Source organism: Tachysurus fulvidraco, chromosome 26, assembly GCF_022655615.1.
Source record: "Tachysurus fulvidraco isolate hzauxx_2018 chromosome 26, HZAU_PFXX_2.0, whole genome shotgun sequence".
In the NCBI taxonomy this organism is placed as follows: Eukaryota; Metazoa; Chordata; class Actinopteri; order Siluriformes; family Bagridae; genus Tachysurus; species Tachysurus fulvidraco.
The window spans coordinates 2,192,517-2,208,879 of NC_062543.1; the positions used below are offsets into that span (position 1 = coordinate 2,192,517).

The 16,363-nt window shown below is 39.7% G+C and overlaps 1 protein-coding gene across 4 annotated transcripts in view; it reads right to left on the bottom strand.

The window, feature by feature from the left end:
• Positions 1-8,351: 8,351 nt before the first annotated feature.
• Positions 8,352-16,363, bottom strand: part of znf618 (zinc finger protein 618) — a 30,137-nt gene continuing 22,125 nt past the window's right edge. For all 4 annotated transcript variants that reach the window (XM_027136767.2, XM_027136766.2, XM_027136765.2 and 1 more), the window contains one exon: positions 8,352-13,033. In XM_027136767.2, coding sequence (XP_026992568.1) covers positions 11,502-13,033 — 1,532 coding nt within the window. In that variant the 3' untranslated portion in view covers positions 8,352-11,501. The remainder of the gene's footprint in view (positions 13,034-16,363) is intronic.

The following is a 16,363-nucleotide window of genomic DNA, read 5'->3' on the forward strand; positions in this document are numbered from 1 at the left end:
AACATCTTGGCTTGACAACGCATAGGGGGAGCAGAAATTTATTTCACAAATTAAAATTTTCACCCAACCGTATCTTCAAACTCGAAAGAGCAAGTATGTGTTTGGTCAGAAGCCAAACTGTACTTGATAAATTCTGGGCTTTACATCTCTAATGGTGTAATTACAGCAGCGCTGATGAAGCTGTTTCTTGATGCCATATTGCACTCTGTGGTGGGTGTCGGTGTTAAATTTCCTGTCAGGGCCAGACAACAGTTGTGGCTATTTCAGCAAACGGGGTTGTTATTAATATGCGAGTTTTCCTTTTTTATTTATTTCCAATATCATAAAACACACTGATGTCCAGCGCTCAAAAGAAGAAAGGACGCACTCGTTTCACTGGAATATAAGTTCAATTTTCTCTCTATTTAAATTCATGCTTTTGTCTAAAGACCTTTTGTTCAACAATTCTGAAAGAACCTGAAGAACTTTAAATTCAATCAGAATTACATTCATTAAACTTCCATACAGTTCGATATACATCACATTATGTAACATCTTTTATTAACCCAAATATTCCTTAATTTAGCATTACAAGTCTAAAATAGCACTTCACCCAAAAACGACCTGAACAGAAATCAATCGACTAATAAGATAATTTAAAAAAAAAAAAAAATCAATCACATGTTCTCCTAAACCCTTTTTGCCAGTCAGCTGGTGGAATAGAGATGGACTTCTGGGAAATTTTCAGTAAGTATAAAGCAACAAATTATATGTCTGTGAGTCTGATCTAAAATGAGTCAGGACTTATTTTCTTTCATTTTCATGTTCATGTTCTTTCAGTGTGTTTGTGATGTTGAAGATAAACCTGAGCTGCTTTTTAGATGAATAAACACTCAGAGCATCCCAGAGAGCAGAAATGGGTTTGATATCAACATTTACTCTGATCTATTAGTTCCTCAGGAGCTCTTGGTCACACAATTCTTCTGTACTATAAACTGTTTTAGGAAGGACATTATATACATTGACATTATTTCCTATCCAGTGTCACCCAGATGAGGATGAGGTTCTCTTCTGAGTCGGGTTCCTCTCAAGGTTTCTTCTTCATATTTACTTCTCAAGGAGTTTTTTTTTCCTCAACAATATCACCTCAGAGATATTGATCATTAGGGATGAATGTTAGAGATAAAGAGTAAGTTCATTTTAAACATTAAACAATTAAATTTTTTGTTTTGTAAAGCTGTTTTGAGACAATGTGAAATGTTAAAAGCACAATACAAATAAACTGAATTGAATAAAATTTACTTTGAAGATTCAAACATTTGTGTGGGAAAAAAAACGTTTTTAATTTTTTTTGTACTTTTCTATGAATATATTGCTCCTAGTATTATAGATCAAAACAGAAATCTTAATGAAACAGGACAAATCCTTTAAAATCATGAGCGTCTGCTTTCATACAGTATGAGCTTCATATTAACACCACTGTGGCTTGAGACATGAGGAAGACGTTCGATCGTCAACACGGACACAACAAAACAGGAGCAAACTCCGATTTTTTGAATTCTCAATTACTGAGAAGTACAGTATCTTGAACGATAACATATTTCTGTTTCATTTGATTATTCATCCAAATAACAAATAACGATGGACTGACTGTCCACAATCAAACTGTTTATAAACTAGTTACCGGTTAAACCTAACCAGCATAACTAGTTTTGTTTGTGTTTGCATTAGGATTATCTATCTATTGCAATGCATTGAGAGTACATGCGGCTACAGTAACTAGCTAGTTAGCCGGTCGTCTTCTATATACAGTACAGTCTCTATCGACCTAATGTACACTATATTGTTTATTTAACATTAATTGTGTTAAAGAAACTGTTTGGTAATTAGTTAAACTAGCAAGAGATAAGGATAAAAAAAACCTAGACAAGTTGTTTGATGACATATAGTGTAGAGGTCTTCACGGGTCCACTTAGATCCGAAAACCCGAGGTCCGACCCGAGACCCGAGCGGGTTCGGGTCTAAAAGTTTCACGTGTGCCTCGGACACGGGTTGGGTATAATAATTGCGGCGTCGGGTCTCGGGTAAATTAAAATGAATGTATTTTTACCGAACGGACCCGAGAAGACCCGAACTACTGTATCTCGTGTGTGTGCATCGACTCGAGTCCTTTTTCAACCTCTCCTCTGCTTGCCAAGACCGCTTGCGACATGTGGCTGGCGACGTGTGGCTGGCGGTAAGCTAATTTTCGTTAAAACAGACCTGTCAATCAATTTTGAATCCATTCTGTAGCGGTTACTTTAGTGTAGAGTTATGCAACATTCAGGTCCAGTCGGGTTAAAAAAAAAATTGCCAACGGGTCGCGTCGGACTCGGGTCTAATTTTTTCGGGTTTGTCGGGTCGGGTCTTTCTTTAAAAAAAATAATAAATTATGCACATCGGGTTCGGGTAAAAAGTGATTCGGGTCACTTAGGGTCGGGTACATTTCTTTAGACCCGAGAAGACCTCTAATATAGTGAATGTAAGGGAAATAAAGCCAGTTATCGACTAAAATGCTAACTAGTGCAACAGATTTGCGGATTTGTTTTTCGTTCATGTGAAAGAAAGTGCTCTTTTCTCTCGATCCTAAAAGTATGCTGTAATTATCAGAACCATTTCCACCCGAGCGCTATCGTCGGTAAACGGTCGAGATTATATTCTCTAGAGCTCTATTCTTCATGTTTGCTTTTTCAACATTTGCCTGTTGCCTGTTGGCCCGAACAGCGTCGAACATGCGAGGAATGCTGTGTGTGGTCACGCCGTCTGTCACTCATCTACACCGACCGTGGCTTAAGCGTATATGTTCAACAGCACCACTGTGTGTCAACATCTTCCCTGTTTACACATTTACCATGTGGTCTTGTTTTTCTTCCTTTCTTCTTTTTTCCCTCTCATTCTTTCTGGGTCTTTTTCCCACAGAGAATCTTCTTCAGAAACCATGACGGCTTTTACATTTCATCTGCTCCAGAGTGACAGATTAACTTGATGGATTAATGGATTATATATGTCCTTGTTATGTGTTTTACGCTCTTCGACTCCGGGATCATAGATCATCCCATGAATTGCAGCTAGAAGGATAATCCCTGTGAAAATCAGGCTTCGCTTGAGAGCCTTGTGTAACAGTCTGGAGATCCTGGATATTCCACTTTACTACAACGTGCCCTTTATAGGAATGGTTTGAAGAAAATTAACATTTTTCCCTTCGCACCAAATGTGGCCAATTTGCCAAGATGTTTTGCTGTTCAACATGTGCTTCTGTAAGTTTGCACTGAAACTAAAGTATTTAGATACTTACTACTAGGAATATTGTTAAGCTATATAATTAGATTTAATTATAAAAATAAAAGTAAAATAGCAGGGGCTGACTATTAAAAGTCCTGAGATGAGTCCCAAGTAAAAACAGAAAAGTCCTGTGGCAAATACCACATAAAGACCGAAAATTCCCAAGACAAGTCCAAAGTAAAGACAGATGAGTCTCCAGACAAGTCACAATTAAAGACAGACAAGAATTAAAGACAAGTCCCAAGTGAGGAGAGACGAGTCTTCAGACAAATCGCTGTTAAAGACAGACACATCTGAGACAAGTAAGAACAGACAAATCCCAAGACGAGTCTCAAGACGGACAAGAAACACGAAAAGTCCCGTGTAAGGACAGACGAACTCCGAGTGTACAGAGAGACAAGTGACTGGTCAGGTCCTAAGTAAAAAAAGACAAGAACTAGGCCAAGTCATATAGCAAGACTAAGTAAGACAGTCAGGTCCAAAAAAAAGAGAAAAGTCCTAAGTAAATACATTCTGAGACAAGTACCAAGTCAGGACAGAGTTCCAAGGGAAGAGATGGAGCCCAGGTATAGATGTAGATCCTAAATCCTTGGACAAATCTCAGGAAATGATTCCCAATTCCCAAGACAAATTCCAACTAAACACTAAACATTTTCAAATCCCACAAACAGACAAGAACCAAGACCATGTTGCAAGAGACAAGTCTAGCCTCTTTTCCACCGGAAAGAACCAGGTACTGGTTCAGAGCTAGCGCTGGTGCTGGTTCAAAGTTGGTTCCACTGGCGAACCTTCTAAGAACCGGTTTGCCTTTCCACCGGCTAGAGAGCATCACAGCGCCGAGTCTGACAGCACTGTATACGTGTCACGTGTCCCAGCGACGTTAGCGCAGCAGCGGCAAACACAACAATGGCGGATGTTGCTTTACTGTTAATGCTCATGGCTTCTTAAGTCTAGACCAGTAACGTTTTGGTGCTACTTAAGAACCTCTTTTCCTGGTTCGGAGCCGGTGCTTTGGCGGTCGAAACAGAAAGAACTGGTTCTAAATTAGGCTCCGAACTTGCACTCAAACTGCCTCAGTGGAAAAGGGGCACTAGATGCAGACAGACAATTCCCAGGTTTTCCTCAAAAAAGTCCCCAGACAAGTCCTAAGTAAGGACAGAAATGTCTCAAGTCAGTTCCCAAGTCACTTCTAAAGACAGGCAAGTCCCCCAAAAAAGACACGTCCCAAAGTAAAGGTATACAAATTGAGCTCAGACCTCAAGTAAGGAGAAACAAGAACCGAGTCAAGTCATTTACGGGCAAAAAATTCCAGAAGAATCCTAATTTTAATTAAGTTTCCAAAAAAAGTCCCAATATCAAAACCTTCAGACAATTTTACTAAAAAATAAACCAGTGTGTTACATTTAAATAAAAACTGGATGTTTTATGATTACTGCATTAACATTTCACTGTTCCACGTCAGGTGTGTTCATATTGCAGTTTCCAATAACTGATGAAATAAAACAGTACTTAGAAGCTAACTCTGACCTTATTGTTCATCCCAGACGTTACTTTATTATATTATATACTTATAATGGTGTTACAAAGGCGAACATGGAACTCAGCAATAAAGACAGCAATTAGCACCACAATAGACAAGTTTAATGCAGGTTTTAACTGATTCTTGGCGTGTCCATATGGAGGTGATTAGTGGTCTCATTAGTCGACTCATGTCGAGTACCGATGACGTGCCTCCATAAAAACAAAGACTTGCTGACAAGTTAGCACGCCTGAGACACCGGATCCGTGACTGAAGTGTAGAAATGTGCTGACAATTTAACCACTCGCTTCACTCCAGTCTGCTTCACTGTCTATGAGGAATAGGAAATCATGAACGACGCAAATGAGCTGCGTCGCAAAGTACGCGCATCCCCTCGCCGAAGGCGGAGCCCGCAGGGCTGAAATTAGAGCTCCGTTTGAATTAAGGCTGGATATGATGTGTGAGTGTGAGAAAGAGGCCAATAAAAAGAGCCAGACATCACATGTTTCACGCAATAAAACTCTCAGTTAAGACCAATTACAGCACGTTCGGTCTGCATATGCAATTCTTGTGACTCGCCGCCAAGTGACACGCGTCGGCCTTAGGTGAGAGGATCAGGAGCGTGCAGGATCGTTCCACATGCATTGGAGCTGCATTTTGGAGTAATGTGTATGACATTTCGGTGAATTTCTGTACAAAAACTCTACACAGTCATTGACTAACACACAGCACCGGGCTACTCGTCACACACTGTTCACTCGTCTCACCATCAGCTCCTCGGATCGGATTTCCGCCTCAGTTGGAAGTCGCTTTTAACAAAAGTGGTGCATTTAATAAATGTAAATGTAATCATCAGACGCTTACTTTTGCACCCACTGTGTCATCAAACCTATGTTCATAGAAATAGCATGGATGGAAATTCATTCATTTGCATCAGACTAATGAAGTCGAGTAGCAGAATAATTAGACGTTATGAACAGCGTTAGCTGATGAAATCATGGCAAGCATTTTTTGTTCATTTTTTTCCATCGTTCCTGCTTGACGATCTGCATTTACTTATTAACTAGATAATGTTTTTTTTTGTTTTTTTTTTAAGAGATTCTTAATGATACAGAATATCCTGGCTCTCTGAAAGGACAAGGATTTGAACCCACAACCTTCAGATTGTTCCTGGTGCCTCCTGGTCCACATGACCACCTTTAAGTTACCGATATTTCATATTTAATTAAGCTGTGAATTTGAATCACAGCTGGGACTACTGTCCGACCTTAGAGATAGTTAATCGACACGTTCCCTTCTGCTTTAGAAATTTTTAAAAACTTTGTGGTATAAAGAAGGATGAAAACTTTTGTGACTGAAGAAGAAAAAACAAAAAAACAAAAAAAAAAAACAAATTGTGTTGAATGCACCAGAGACAGAAAGTTACACCACATGGCAACTCGCCAAAAATGATCCTGGGGCCAGGAACATAAAATGTTTTTATCCAGACAGAGTCTCTCTCTCTCTCTCACACACACACACACACACACACACACACACACACACACACTTCCTCTCTTAAACTGAGTAGGCATAAAGGCTGCAAAAATCAAACCACACTGTAAATCAAAAAGCTTTAATTAACATCAGCTTTCTTACTTCCTTAAGTGAGCTTCATTAGTATGTCATAAATAGACTTTTACGACGCATTCATTAACAACACAGACGCCTGGCTCCCGATTTACTGCCTCGGTGATGGGCTTGTGTATTATTACATAAACATAATTGATAAGTTATTTATGAACCAATAACTCCAGACCAACACCGTCTCCACAAACCACAGGCCAAACCCAAGGACTTCACAATGTGGATTACATTCCGACGTTATTTCCCGTGGCCATAAACTCTTCCATCTTTGACAAAATCATTTCCTCTCCGACCTGCGATGAGGGAATAATTGAGATAACTTTCACAGTGCTCCTGCTTTGGAGCTTAGGAGCTGCATGAAGGTGGTTGGACAGCGGCATCGTTTCTCTCTCCGTCTCTCGGTGTGTTAAAGAGATCACGGCGAGAGGATTTTGGCTGCTTCTCACAGTCATGATGTCATCGCACGGGGGGAAAAAAAAAAAGTGAAACAAGACGGAATGCAACAACCGAAAGTTCTAACAAAAGGTCTCGAAGCAACAAACTTCTCGATTCTGATTGGTCAGATTGAGGTGGTGAATAATTAGCTGTAGTTTACATGGCAGGTTTATAGTAAAACATGTTTGTCCTAACATTAACATGTTATTGGACCAAACTACACATATTTGCATGGTTTGTTTTGAATTAATTTTATTTATTTATTTTTTTAAATTGCCGATGACATTTTCTGAACTGAAAATAGTTTGTTTTATGCATTTTTCCTGTAACATGACAGCCTTTAGGGTTGCTATAACGTAAGCAACAACAGGAACAACGGGGTTTCAAGGACATTCAACGTTAAATGAAGCTGGAAATTGATTAATACCAATAAATATGGTCATACTGCTGTGGTGTAAGAAGAATAAATCACAACAGGTGATCTACAGCTCCTTGATATTGATTATTTTTCAGTAACAGCAAGAGTTTTCATTTGTTACTCCATGAACAAAATGAATGCATTTCAATGGATTTCACTCATGACAGGATTAATACAGATCTCTAGGAAGGGTTGAAATAAAAATAATAAAAATAAAAACCATTTGAATCAAGTTTTCATACTAGATTCCTCTTGTTGATGGTTCTTCTTGTTGTAAGCTCCCATACAGAACCTTTCGGCGTTCTCCTAGAGGTCCACCTACTGTGAAACCGTAAAATACAAAACTTTGTCCTGTGCTGCCCCCTAGCGTTCTTATTACTGCAATAACAATGAGCTTCTCATCGTGCAGTTGAAATTACAAAACCGGACGTGACGTGTTTAGCTGTTGATTTGGCAGATTTTTTTTTTTTTTTTTTTTTACACAAAAATGTGGCCTAGAAGTGACACTGAAACCAATTCAACCACAAATTATACAACCGATGGGATTTACAGCGTTATTTTGGCCACAACAACAACTTCTTTTGGTCACTGGCCCAGGAACCAGATGTCAACCCTATAATGAGGCCCTGAAATGGAGGAAACAACCACAAAACAACAAAGAACAACAAAAAAAAATCTGCTCTAGGACAAAGATAAAAAAATATGGAATTGGAAACAAAAACAATAAAATAGTATGTACTATACAACCTGAGTATGTAGCTAGCTGCTTTTCAATCAAAATACAAAATCAACAGCTATGGACCAATCAGAATTCAATAGTGCTGTGGTTTAATAATGGACTCTCAATGCAGATTCTAACAATTGAGAAGGTATTGTTTGTTTATATAGTTATTACTAATTGAACAATAATCTGATGTCAATAATTAATTGATTGGTTGATAATTATAAATGCAAAATAAACTGCAAGACAAAAACATCCCACACAAAGCAATGCTCGTTATAATGTATCCGGGATTAGGACACAATAAGGACTCGAAAAGAAACCAAGCCATATTTCCTGTTTCAGTACGTTTTATTTCCACACAGTACATGATAGATTCTGAGGATGCTGCACAGCGCTTGGTGTACTACTGAGAATCAGTAATGAGTTAAAGTTCTATTATTAACCATATATATAGATATAAAAATAGTGCTGCTAAAAAAGTATAAATTAGACCTACTGTTCAAACAAGTCATACAGTCATAAAAAAAAAGAACTACTAAAAAAAAATAATAAAACTAAAAAGCGACAATTGGTTTCTTTTTGCACTTAGCAGGAAAAAAAAATGGGTCCCTAAAATAAGAGTATTTAAATATTGCAAATGTGAATATGCTGATGAGAACAATCTGATGCTTCCTTGGCAGTCTGAACCAATACGTTCACCCCTGGATGCATAAAAACAGAAAATAAAACAGTACCGGTTTCTGAACTCTGTTATCAAAGTTGTGTATACAAAAGGAGGTAAGGAGCTTGGCCACTCCTACCAAAAAAGCAGGAGCATAACGGCGCCCTCTTGTGTATATTAAAAACAAACAAGAAAAAACATCCAGCTTAACTCTTCTCGACTCAAGCTCAAACGTCGCTGAGAAACTTTGTGAAAGCAACGAACAGAAAGAAAGAAACATCCATGACGCCCGTACATCTTCAGAACAACAGTGACTGGAGTTTATAAAACAGAAAAAGAGACGATCAAGCTTCGCCATGACAAACGGCCGGGAAGGGGTTGTTTTAACAAGCTCTTCGATTCCGTCCTTGGATAATCGCTCACCGAAAAAAAAATAATAATAATAACAAAAATGAAAGGAACTAATAACACTATTTTCCATTTGGTTTTTAGAACTCCAGTGCATTATAAGACAGGACAATTAAAAGTTTAAAAATATGGCGGCTGCACCCAGAACTAATACAGCTGCCCTCTATTCATACTCAACTCAAACACGTTTTCTTTCGTTTCTTTTAAAACGCGACGGACGTCCGAGAAAGCAGATTTCTATATAAAGACTTTATAAATGGCAAAGAAATCTATCCCTAAAGAAGCGTGAGAGAGTTGATAAGACACCAGCACTGATACCAAGACGTTGAAATTCCTCTTATAATTTAGGAATTTCAGTCAGGAACTATATAGAGATGTTTGAACACTATAGTCAGACATATTGTGACTAAAAAGGTGCAAGTTTGTATTTGCAGACGTTCTCGAGCGGCCGGAACCTAACATCGTGTTTTGAAGAAATCTTTTTTTTGTTTTGCCTTTAACTTAATTTGACCTTCAAAAAAATTGAACCAAAATGAATGTATTTATTTTTTTTATTTAGTCTACTTTCTATCCATGCCTTTTTTTGTGTCTTGTCTGCAAAGACGGCGTCGATTAAACATGCTGGTAAAAACAGTCAGTCTGCCTGAAAACGTCTAAAACCTGACTAGCTAAAAGCAATTTCCTCACACAGTGAATTCTCCACGTTAAACGAGGTCGGAGGTTTTTTTTTTTGGATGGATACATGCTGAAGAAACACTGACATAAGTCTTGACGATTTAATTTGAACTTCGATACCGACTTTTAAAAATGTCTGACGCTTCGTTTAGAAGGAACTCTTTAAAAGCAAATCTTTCATTTTTGGTGGTGATATCCAAAGCTTTAAATTCACACATGCAAAACATAAAATAGTGTGTTTTTTCCCCCCCAAAAGTATATAGGAAAAAATACGTAGTAAAAAAAGAATTATGCAGTGTTTTTCAGACCACCACACAAAATCAGTTGTGTGTGTAAATGTAGTGTTTTTACCTAATGCAGTAACTAGTACAGTAGTTTCAGGGTTGAAAGTCTTGCTCAAGGGTCCAACCTTTTTCTGTGGTTCATGCCGTTTTTTTTGTTTTGTTTGTTTTTTGGATAGGGAATAGTTGCAGTTTTCCAAAAACGGTTGAACTTTGGATTCTACGTTTTAAGCGTTCTACACAAAACCAATGGGAAAAACTGAAGAACCCGGTAGGATATGTAGACGTACGTCAGATGTAGCTTCTAACTAGTCTTCCGTTATTCGGATCGTGTACGTCTCTTGACTCCAAAAAAAAACTGTCCGAAATCAGGAAGAACATTTGGTACTAGATAAACCCTTCTGGAATTGCGCAGGAGGCTCATTTACGTGTCACAGCCGTCTGGGCCGATGCTGCAAAAAAATAATTAAATTGTACATCTGCTTGTGAGCCGTTATTCTATTCTGTGTCCATCAACAAAGTCTCACAGCCAAGGTAATCACAAATATGTAGAAGATGAATTCTTGTATATGATCTTCAGAGCAGGTTGAAGCTCTATATACGTTAGACCCTGCTGAGCTCGGAAGGGGGGTTATACTCACCAACTGCGACCAGACGGATGCATTTAGAATAAAATTTGAATATTTGATTCCTCATGCATATGTAGATTCAAACTGTGCAATACGTGGCATCTTCCATCGGTACGGACCGTTAAAAATACGGATTTGAAAGAAACATCGAATTATTTAGTTGAACAAGTGGAAGTGAGCACCCAGTGAAGAACTCTAGTTTAGAAACACTGAAAGAAGAAATGCACATAGGTTACCTGAAATCATTTTCAAGACCTGATAACTAAGAGGTCATTTGTACAGCAAGGAAAGCAAAGTAGGTTATTGATTTTGGCAGCCCAGGATGGGAAGAAATGAACGATGCAGGCAGGAAAAGTAAAGGATAACTGGGAAAAACATTCTAGCAGTCTAACTGGTTGACAAAACTAAGAAAAAGCAATAAAAAATAAAAAGAAATTAAAAAAAAGATGACATACAGTGTGTCCATGTTTTGGTTTAGATGATTCAAGCATCGACAACAAGTTTCTATCCACGTTTTAGGGCTTTATCTTTTTCACTGCTAGGTTACCAAGGGCAGTAGAAAGTTGAGGTTTGAGGTGTGTGTAGGTGATATCTGCTCGATAACATATTGCTCCACAGCAGTTGTCCACAGAAAGAACTCCTTAACCGTACGTCGTTCATAGACGTTGGACAAAGAAGGAAGTTTTTGCTCCAGAATAAGGAGGAGTTCTGACCGATGATGTAAAGAAGCTACAAAGTAAATCTAGACCGACATCTAGATTACTAAATACTTTAGTGTATCTTTCACAAAGAGTCAGTAGTGCTGACTGGTGGCCTTGCTCTACCTCAGGCAAAATTGCACTTGAGGAAGACGAGTTTGTTCATTTCCTCAGCTGTGACCTCTCGCTTCCTTTTTAAAGCGAAGGTCTGCTCACAGATGCTCACACATTCACTGCGGACACCCATGGCAGGCACTGCCAGGAGCCACAGAGCCAACCGGGACAACTTGGGGTATCTGTCCATGACAGAGCTCCAGTACTGGAAAAGATCCCCTGTGGCTTGGAAGAGTGGCTCACCCAAGTACTGAAACAGCTCTTTCCGAACCTGTGGATCCTCAGAAGCACAAGATGGCCTGTCTATCCCGATGTCCATGCGCCCTCGCTTGGGAGCGACTGGCCTGTCGTTGTCCCTCTCATCTCCTGAGATCCCGGATGGGCCTCCGCTAGCTGGTTCCTTCATGGTGGCGGCCATGTCGCACACCCTAGAGATAATCTCCTCATGCTGGTACCCGGGGACTGGTCGGAGCTTGAGCTGTGGGTCCAAGATCATAGCCACCTGGTGGATTCGCTCAACCTTGAAGTTTTCCTTAAGTGCTTCTAAGAAGTAGTGGCAGAGTTTGCTGCCAGAACCCACCTCGCCAGCCTTGGAGGTAAAGAGCTTCTCCAGGCGAAGGTAGGAGGGCAGAACTTGCTGAAGGGTGGGCCAACGATCACCCCCCAGCTCCTGGGCTGCCTGGCGCAGTGGTGCTAGCAGGGTGGCTAGTGTGCTGAGCAGGTGCTTATTGAGGGCTTGTAGAAGTGGTGCTGTGCTTTTGCAGCGGCCATAAACTTCACATATGGCCTCAAAGTTCTCATGAACCTTTATCAATGCCTCAGCGGTCAAATCCCAGCAAGGTGGTGGTGGAGACTCATCTGTGGCCTTGCTGTCCCGATTAAAGCTACTACTTCCAGCAATGTCACGGCATGTTGCCAGAAGTTCTCCAAGTTCATGAAGGCCCCGGGACTGAAGGCTACGTCGCCCAAGAACGGCCTGAATAGTGGCCGACAGTGAGCATCCAGCACACCGCAAGCTAATACTGGACCTGCCGCAACTAGGTAACAGTGACAAACGTGGCTCTGTGACGTAGACTGTGCGAATTTCTGACATGACGAACTCAGAAAGGACGTTCTGGACCCAGTGATGGACGTGCTCCGGTCCCTCTCTCATAGAAGCCTCTTTTATTCCTAGCACATAACGTCGCAGCCGGACCCCCTCGACCTGATACGCTGTCAGCACATAGCAGGAATCAGGCCCAATAGTCTGTGAATGGCAGGTCACAGCAATTCCTAAAGAGGAGTTGGATCCAAGCGCACAAGTCACCTTTACTTTGACCTGGTTGTACATGCGGGGAAGCTGCTTCATAGCTAAAGTGCTCATGTCTCCGAGAGCATCGCGGATGGAATACGCTCCATGGCGAGAGCCTGTGTCTACTAGAGTTTGGGCTAGCTTGAGGAAGTCCTTGCTGCTAAGTACACCAAGTAGACCCAAATCGTTGCATATCATCCGCAACAAGCGCTCGGCCACCTGCTGCCGTTCCTTCTCCGGAAGCAGTCTGTTCTCTGCAATAAAACAGAAAAAATAAATAAATAAAACAATTAAAAGGTGTTCTGTTTGGACAGATCGACGGATGCGACAAGCCTAATATATTTTTTTCCAGGTAAGGAGAAAAAGTACAACAGTCTATACAAAGCCCTCGACGATATCTGATTCTTTCCATTTCGATCCGACTTGCATTACTAAATCCAGTCTTTTCAAAAGATTGCACGTCATATCCTAACACGCATTTCCTGCCCCAACACACTAGTTTAGATCAGTTTATAATTATCTGGAGTATTATGGTATTCTTAAAGTTTTGTGAAAGCGACAAGTCACTTGCCAGGTGCTGTTGATACTCTCAGTGTAAGAGAAGAATAGTGCTTTATGTTGTTTATTATTCTTATCGGATGGTAAAAATTAATTACTTTGGGAACATGAGTTAGATCACATTTCTCCCGTTTTGGAGTCCTTGCACTGGCTCCCTGTTAGGTTAGGTTTAGTTTAGGGCAAGATTCTGATGCTTACCTACAAGGCCTTACATGGGTTAGCTCCTCAATATTTGGCTGATCTTTTAACTCCTTATAATTCCATCTCGCGACCTTCGTTCCTCTGAAACTTGTCTTTTAACTGTTCCTTTAACTAGTTTAAACTCGATGGGGGATCGGGCTCTCTCTTCACTAGCTCCAAAACTGTGGAACACATTACCAACTGAGATTAGCAAACGACAGCTCTTGGCAATTTGAAATCTCAGCTCAAAACTTTTTTTTAGGGTAGCTTTTCATTTGACTAATTGAAATTTTACATAGTGCTTATTTTATAGTCTATTTTTGTTGCTTTAATCTTAACCGTTATATTATGCGTGCCTCGGGGGTTTCCTCCGGGTACTCCGGTTTCCTCCCCCGGTCCAAAGACATGCATGGTAGGTTGATTGGCATCTCTGGAAAATTGTCCGTAGTGCGTGTCTGTGAGTGAATGAGAGTGTGTGTGTGTGTGTGTGTGTGCCCTGTGATGGGTTGGCACTCCGTCCAAGGTGTATCCTGTCTCGATGCCCGATGATGCCTGAGATAGGCACAGGCTCCCCGTGACCCGAGAAGTTCGGATAAGCGGTAGAAGATGAATGAATGAATATTATGCGTGTATTTTTGTTGTTTTTAATTTGCTTTTGTAAAGCGCTTTGAGATGTTCTTTTAAAGGTGCTATAGAAAATAATATTATAATATTAATATTATTATTATTATTATTATAGATACTTTAATTGGGCTTTAAGACTACAAACCCTAAGAATACCTGCAACTGTAGTTAAATACTACCAAAGTGTTTGCGTTTCCTCCCTAGTTTATGTGCAGCATCGTGATACAGCGTTTTAAATAATTTAGCTATACTATGCAAATTTAGCTATGCTAAATTAACCCCAGTGTGTGGGAATCGGCGTTCCCATAGCGCCTTATGATGGATTGGTATTCCCAGATCAACACCCAGTGTTACCGCTCAACCCTGACCAGGATAAAGCACTTCTTGAAGATGAACAAATAAACAAATGAAATGAAGTTACCATTTTCATGCCATTGTTTATCTGCTAGAAGGACCTCAGCGTTAATTCTCGCTAAAATAGAGCTAGAAAAGTTCCGAAATGATCAGAATGATTGAAAGATAAAGATACAATGCGAGTTCCTGTTCGAGTGTTTTTTGCTTGCTTGGTGTTTTCCATTTCTCTTCCCTCCTTTCTCTTTCTCTTCTATAAAAGCTGGCTAGACTATAATGCCAATTCAGCATGCTCAATCGGCGTAAAATGCCGCCAAATCGTCCAAGACACTAGAGAAACAAGTAGGGGCACAGTGGTACAGCACGGCTTTTATATAGTGGTAGGTTTTTGGTTTTTTTAGGTTTGAGATTTTCAGAAATTTGTTTTGGTATTCAGTTCTAATTTTCCTCTCTTATCAAAAGCTGTAGAATCTCAGGCCATGGTTTGATCTCGAAACCATCGTACAGCATTTACTTTCGCAACAGCTAGTCGGACCGACTCGAGCAAAATAACATTTCAGAGCCGATAAAGCTCCCTGGACTCCAATAAAACTTCAGCCTGAACACTTTTTGGCAGCATAGTCAGTTCTGGGCTTAGCTTAGCTTAACTGATATGTTTTAGTTTTCTAATTGAATTGAAACAAATTTTAAATATTTAATCCTATCTGATATCATGGAAAATGACTCCTAGGAATAACAAGACCTGTATGTTTGGCCCAGTGCAATCAAACTGGATGCTCATCATTAGTTTAATACCTGATGCCATGAAATCTGTCCTGCTAATCTGCATGTTCATTAAATATTTCCACATTTTCTCACAAGGTACATGAAATTTGAATAAAAATTCAAACTGAGCATTTTTTATCAAGCCTAGAGACTTGATATTTTGAGGTACCTTGCTATGATGGTTCGCACCGTGGAGCAACAGTAAGCAAAACACAACAAAAAAAGGACAAAAAACGAACAAGGCCACTACCATAGCCAGGTTTTTGTACACTGCACTCTTTCATTACATGTACATCCTGCACTTTGATGCTTATATATATATATATATTTCTGCACTCACGCACATCGCTATATATTCGGATATATTCTGTTCTACATATTCTGATTAGACCATCCTTAAAAATAGTTTGGTTTGCAGTAACAGTAAAAAAAAAAAAAAAAAAAAGGGTCGGTAGGTAGGTCTATTTTTATTTTTTTTCCAAGTTTCAATGTAAAAAAAAAAAAAGTACAATTTTGGTGATGGTGATTACGTAGGTTTGACTTTAAACAAATTAGCATATCGTGACCTCACTGACTGGGTCTTCAACCCTCATTTTGATGATGGGCACAGTTTTTCCAGAACCACGTGCGATGTTAAAGCGGTGTCGAGCTGTTTAAATGAATTTTTTTAGATGTTTTATGGCGCCCGAACCGTACGACTTTGAACGGTGACCGCGAAAATTTTGTTTACTGCAGCCGCAGCCATCATTACTGAACGCGAACCGTCGACTCGTACAGTGATTGAGAGTATTATTATTATTATTATTATTGATGTTTAATTGACAGGGACAAATGCATAAAACATTGCTTTTTAAAGTAGAAAGTAGATGCCACGCATACAGGTTTATAGCCATGACTAATTTTGCAACCCCTGTCCCTGATTAGGCTTGTAAAGTGAAAACATATTACAGAATACTAAATCTAAAGCTATTAAAATACATGCAATAAATACATTCCATCCATTCCGTATGAGATGAAGCGGGCGCACAGGCCGTAGCGTGACATCCGGTAACCAATAGTGTAAACATAGATGATGTCACAGGTTTTTATTTAAAAGAAAGAACGTA